Source organism: Gymnodraco acuticeps, unplaced genomic scaffold, assembly GCF_902827175.1.
Source record: "Gymnodraco acuticeps unplaced genomic scaffold, fGymAcu1.1, whole genome shotgun sequence".
Taxonomy (NCBI): Eukaryota; Metazoa; Chordata; class Actinopteri; order Perciformes; family Bathydraconidae; genus Gymnodraco; species Gymnodraco acuticeps.
In genome coordinates, this window is record NW_022992339.1 from 168,871 (window position 1) to 174,870 (window position 6,000).

The 6,000-nt window shown below is 40.1% G+C and overlaps 1 protein-coding gene across 1 annotated transcript in view; it reads left to right on the forward strand.

Annotated features, from left to right (window-relative positions):
- The window catches only part of LOC117541480 (voltage-gated potassium channel subunit beta-2-like), a 134,231-nt gene extending 129,613 nt beyond the window's left edge, over positions 1-4,618 (forward strand). Inside the window, exon 11 of the mRNA XM_034208650.1 lies at positions 4,529-4,618. Within this exon, the coding sequence (XP_034064541.1) occupies positions 4,529-4,618 (90 nt within the window). The remainder of the gene's footprint in view (positions 1-4,528) is intronic.
- Positions 4,619-6,000: the final 1,382 nt, after the last annotated feature.

Sequence of the window (6,000 nt, forward strand, 5' to 3'; positions counted from 1 at the left end):
TTAAATCCCACTGTTACTTAGAACAATAGTAAACCTGCAGAGCACACTAATCAGATCACAGTAATGAAATCTGACTCAAGTGTAGGCCCATGTCTACTTTCCATTATACTTATTACTTGTGCTGAATATTTATTTATATTGTCTAAATTCCTTGTCTATGATGTGCAAACAGTTCGAGTGTAAAATGTGTTTTTCTCAATGTATTTACACTACAGATTCTTGAGTTTACTCATCTCCTGGTGCTGTCGTTGTAAAAAATGTACAATTCCTTATTGTTTTGTACCAGTTTTCCAAAATCAGTTCTAACTGCCGTGCCGTTTCAGGAAAGGTGGCGGTACGGCTACACAATGTGTAAGAAGGTGCCAACATGTTCCTTTTTTTAACTTTGCTTTTATTTATCTGACTTAATTCATATGTGTTCACTTGTATTAATATACTGGGCTATTGTCGTTGTTACTATTAACGTGCTTCCCGTCTTCAATACCGGCCAGCAATGTAATGATTAAACTCTAAGCTTGAAGCTAAACCATATAAAAATGTCAAGGGTGTGATACCCCCTTTTAGCCACTAGATGGCAGCAGCCAGACCACAAATGAGCTTCACTCTTCTGAGTGCATTTTTGAGGTCCGCAGACAATTGAAAAATCACACAGATTTATTCCCCGTACAGTTTGTCCAGCTTTTATAATGTGATGTTTATTTCAACAGGCTAGTGGACCCGAATGATGCTTCGACACTCTTAAAGAATGTGACCATTCCATGGGGAACTCCCAGGTCGTGAAAAGCCCTTTATCACACGTTTAGCTTTTCAAATTAAGTTTACAGACAAAGGGAAAACGAGAGACGGTCCCGTCACAATTTTTGGTGAGGTTCGCGTTCTCTCCCTCGATTTAACATATAACAGACCTCTGGCTTTTAGCTTTCAGCCTTGGTCTGTTATTTAACCCCAGTTTTAAACGGCGACCCGATCTAAAATATCGAGTTTCCAGGTTTTGTCGTGCAGGAATCGAACCTCGCAACCAACAAACTGCACCGTCTCCACGCCACTCAGGAATAAACTACCTGTAGATCCGCGCCAAACTGCTTGGTTTGTTTTACAGACAAAGGGAAACGCTCTCCCTCGATTTAACATATAACAGACCTCTGGCTTTTAGCTTTCAGCCTTGGTCTGTTATTTAACCCCAGTTTTAAACGGCGACCCATTCTGATATATCGAGTTTCCAGGTTTTGTCGTGCCGGAATCAAACCTCGCACCGACAAACTGCACCGTCTCCACGCCACTCAGGAATAAACTACCTGCAGATCCGCGCCAAACTGCTCTATTTTACGTTACGCAGGACTTTCCGTCTACCTGGCGATCAACGTTTACGTTTTGTATATAACTTTCCTAACATAGTAAAATATGCATTGTATATTCCATTTAACCTTTAAAAACACTGTGAAACGCCTACAGACAATCCTAAAGTTTTAGTGTATCCAATTACAGACAGTCGATTTTCATAACAGGCGTCTGCGTACCTTTGTGTAGAGTTGTGCAGGGCCCTGATGATTGTCTGAGAAGTTTGAAAGCGTTTGTTCCCGACCCATTCCGGTCGTCTGGATTCTTCCTCAGCTTCGTTATATCTGGCACGTCAGGGGTCACCACTTTGTTAGAGATTAAAAGGGATATCTGGTCCGCTTTTCAAATCTCTGCGCGTCCCTATCAAGCTGGTTAATACAGGAAGAAATCCAGAGCTACCAAGTAAACAATATCTACTTTAATGGTAATATTACAATGCAATACAATCAATACAGTACAAACTTAATACAAATTACCTTTGGGATCCCGAATTTACCTGCACGTGTGCCAGCCAGAGGAAAGAGACTGAACACAGCGTGTGTCTCTGTTTTTATATTAAACAATGGGAGGAGTTATCTGATCCTCCCTTTGGACCTCCTTGATTAGATCACAAATACCTCAGATCTTAGTTTATCTGATCCGCCCTTTTGGACTTCCCCAATCACTGTAGCTCAGTTCCATTATTTCTAGATCTAAGTTGAATGCAAATCAATACATGCTCTCACCTTCCTTTGTCCTCAAAAACACATGTCAACAGGCCCCACCTCCAGCTCACAGTTTTACACAAATTATTTCCATTTTAAGCTTATCCATAGTTTGCTAACATGAATAAATACAAATCTTTCACTACAACAATTATTAGGCAAGATTTTAAGGATTTATTTTATTATTAAACAACTACAGTGCTCTCTCTCAATCCAAAATGTTAATAAACATCAAGTCTCAATATGTAAAGGTCCCATGTCATGGCCATTTCTACTGATCATAATTCCATTGTTGAGGTCTGCTAGAATAGATTTACATTGTTCAATGTTCCAAACTAACATTGGTTTCTCATACAGCATCTCTGTATAGTATGTGTATTCACTCTCTGTCCTAAACGGCTTGTTCGAGCTCCTGCCCCCCCCCCCCCTCCCTGTGAGCCCAGTGTGCTCTGATTGGTCGAGAAGCTGACAGGCTCATTGCTGCTTGCACACACTGTGGCCGTTTCTCAATCGCAAGTAAAACTGCTGCAGAGCAACTATTTAAAGTATACTACGTCATCGAGTGGCGCCGAAGGACTGTTTAAATGCATGTTAAATGCCCAGCATTCTGCGCCATTCGATGACGTAGTATACTTGAAATAGTTGCTCTGCAGCATGTGTACTCACGATTGAGAAACGGCCACAGACACACACTGCTGCTGCTGGCTGCTGCAGGAGCAGACAGGCTTCCGGGTCGGCGATACAGCGAGAACAAGCTAAACTCATCCTGAGCACACACAAACACTCACAGCCGAAGTAAAAACAATAAGTGTGGCTTAATATTGAGTAAGAAAAAGGTTTATAACGCTGTGAGCATGGGTCTGCGGAGAGCATTTCTCCGCCATTCCACGTAGCAGTCCGAAAAACGTTTACCCATTTAAACAGTCGTGGTAGATACCTTGTTTGTTTTAAACATCATAAATACTCAAACAAAAATGAATACTTACAGGTTGTGTACCCGAATCTCCCGCTGGTCCAAACAAAGCAGGAACAGCATTGTTCTTCAGTGCCCTACGCTGTACATATCCGGCATGAATCGCTGAAAGGTTTTGGAAGCTTTGTTATGTGAAAAGCTTGCAGAGGGTGCGCGCCATAGCTCTGGGCGTGGCTACTGGGTATCCCTATGTAGCGATACCCAGGAAGAAAAAGATAAATGTCCAACGAGGCGTTCTGGGGCAGCATAGACAGGTCTTTTCTGTGTTAGAGTTGTACTCGCTACAGGGTGTACTTTCAGGGTTTGTGACTCTGCAGACCGTTTACATGTAGAAAAACCTTCATAACACACAAGGGGATGGGTAATAACCGGAAAAGCATGACATGGGCCCTTTAAGAGAATAAAAGTGAGGTTTGGCTTTCTGAGGAGAATATCTAAGTGTGCAGAATTATTATGCAACTAAAGTGTTATTTTCATCTGTTAAAGTGAGAACTCAAAATGTACAAATACACATTTCTGTCATTTAATATTTTTTTAATCCGTGACCAATATAGCCACCGTTCTCTTCACAGTCTCAAGCCTTCCATTCATGGAGTCTGTCAGTTTCTGAATGTGTTGACAATCAACCACAGCCTCCCAGACTCTGTTCAGAGAGGAGTACTGTCTTCCTTCACCGGAAATCTCCCGTTAAAGAAGGGCCCACAAGTTTTCAATAGGAAGACGAGGAAGGTTTTAGGTCAGACGAGGAAGGGTTAAGGTCAGGTGAGGAAGGGTTTAGGTCGGATGAGGAAGGGGGCTATGTCATTATTCTTTCATCTTTAAAGGTGTCCTATCATGCAAAATGCACTTTTTGATGTCTTTCATACATAAATATGTGTCCCCGGTGTGCCAGAGAACTCACAAATTGTCAGAAAATAAAACCCTCTCTCTACTAGCGGCATCAAAAAGCTTTCATCAGTCAAACTGATCTCATTGGAGATTTTTTGTGGGATTGAACCAAAAGGAAGATGAGCTACAACCAAGTGTTTTGACCTAGAATAGGTTATGGCGAATAAAACCACCAGAAAATAGCGTCATTTAGGCCCATAATATGAAACCAACTGAATTCAAAAGTGAATTCAAAAATCATACATGTCACACCATGACAGTGACAATGGTAATAGTCACAGAACAAAACCAAAAGACAAATGAATAAAACAAATACAAAAATGTCAAGCTAAATGTTTAGAAATCAAACCTCTCAGTGTTGTAATACAATACAAAAAGATGGCATTGAGTAGGTATGAAAACATCAATGATGCAAGAAGAGGACAACACACAGAAAGATAACAATGGTAGTGGAAACAACTTCCATCTCAACCCATACAACTTGCACTAAAGAGCTACTGATAGACGTATAACCATGTCTTATTCTGTACATACGACAGCTTCATCAGCAAACACAAACAAGTTATTTACCAAAGTTTTAAGGTTTGACAAATTACAGTTATCCTTTTTTCTTCTTATTCAACAGGTTCTGCCGAAGTTATCACTGTCCATTGCATCTGAGGTGGATAACCTGCTGGGAAACAAGCCCTATAGTAAAAAGGACTTCAGATCCTAGGAGTTTCAGAGCTGAGCTGTCATGCTATCCTGCCAACCAATGAGAGACAGCAACCAGATTAGCAATATGTATGAAGGTGAAGAAACAAGCCAAAAGAAAAAGTGCGGCTTTGCACATCACCAAGTCAATGCACTGTCACTCGAAACATTTGCACGTATTGCCACTTAATAGTTGGTAAGTTGTATAATATGCAGTACTTGTTTTAGTAGTTTGTGTGTTTCCAACACCAGCAGAGCCACTGAAGCACTAAAGTAACTAGCTGATGGTTCAGGAAGTAAGGCAGCCTTCATCACTGTCTGCCTACTGCTGCCTCAGCATGTTGTCCCTACAACATTAAACACATTTTGCACAAGACCAGAAAACCTACTGAGCACAAAGCATTATGGTGTGATGGATGAGCCCTTTCAGTGTAATAACAACCGACAGACAGTGTTAATACTAGTATTAGGATATATTTGTATTCATTTATTTTTTAAACGTCTGTATTCAATTACTTTATTCACAGTTTAAGCATCTTTTTGTTTTTACATTAATGTCCTGTTTTTGTCAGTTTAAGTGACAGTTATTCTTCTTTACAGCAACCTTTTTTGTCAAACTTTACAATGGCTGAGCAAGTAACTTTTCTCAGGAAATTACAAGAATATCATTAGCCCTGAAATTACCTAACATTTTGTCGAGATAGATATTACCAGTCAACGAGTTCAAAGGTTGCCAAAGAGGCAAAAATAAATAAAGACTTAGAAACTGATTGTATATTACTCATCAGTCCCTTCTCTCCTCCTAAAAAAGCACTTTTTTCCATCTAAAATTCAACATTCTTTCTCGAACCAAAAAAACGTTCTCTAAATTCTCCACCCTTCCTCTCCTCTTTAGTCATCTCCCTGTTCTTTCTGCTGCGTTCCACAGAGTAAACTACTAGATCCTCTTTCATACTCTCCAAGAACTGAGAGTCTCAGGCTGTGCACTCTCCCCGCTCACATCCAACTCTGTCTGACCCTTTTTAACTAAGGGTCCAGAGATCCAATATTTGTTCTCAGTTCACCAATTCACTTGGCTCTTTCATTTGCTTTCATGGCTTCTGCTAACACAGCAACACATGTGTCATTTGCTCTGTATTCCAGATTCAAGGCTTTATTGTCATTTGTAAATGAGCTGTAGTGTAGATATGTCCAACAGTGCAACATATATAGGACATAGAACAAATAAAACGGATAAAATAGTGCAGGTAAATACAAATACAATAGAATAGAAGTAGTGCAAGAAGAGTCTATATACAAGTAAATGGAATATGATATATTAGATAAATAATCTGTAAAATGCAGTTTAATAGTCTTATGACCTGTGGAATGAAACGTAGGGTTACGTATGGTAACCCATGTTAT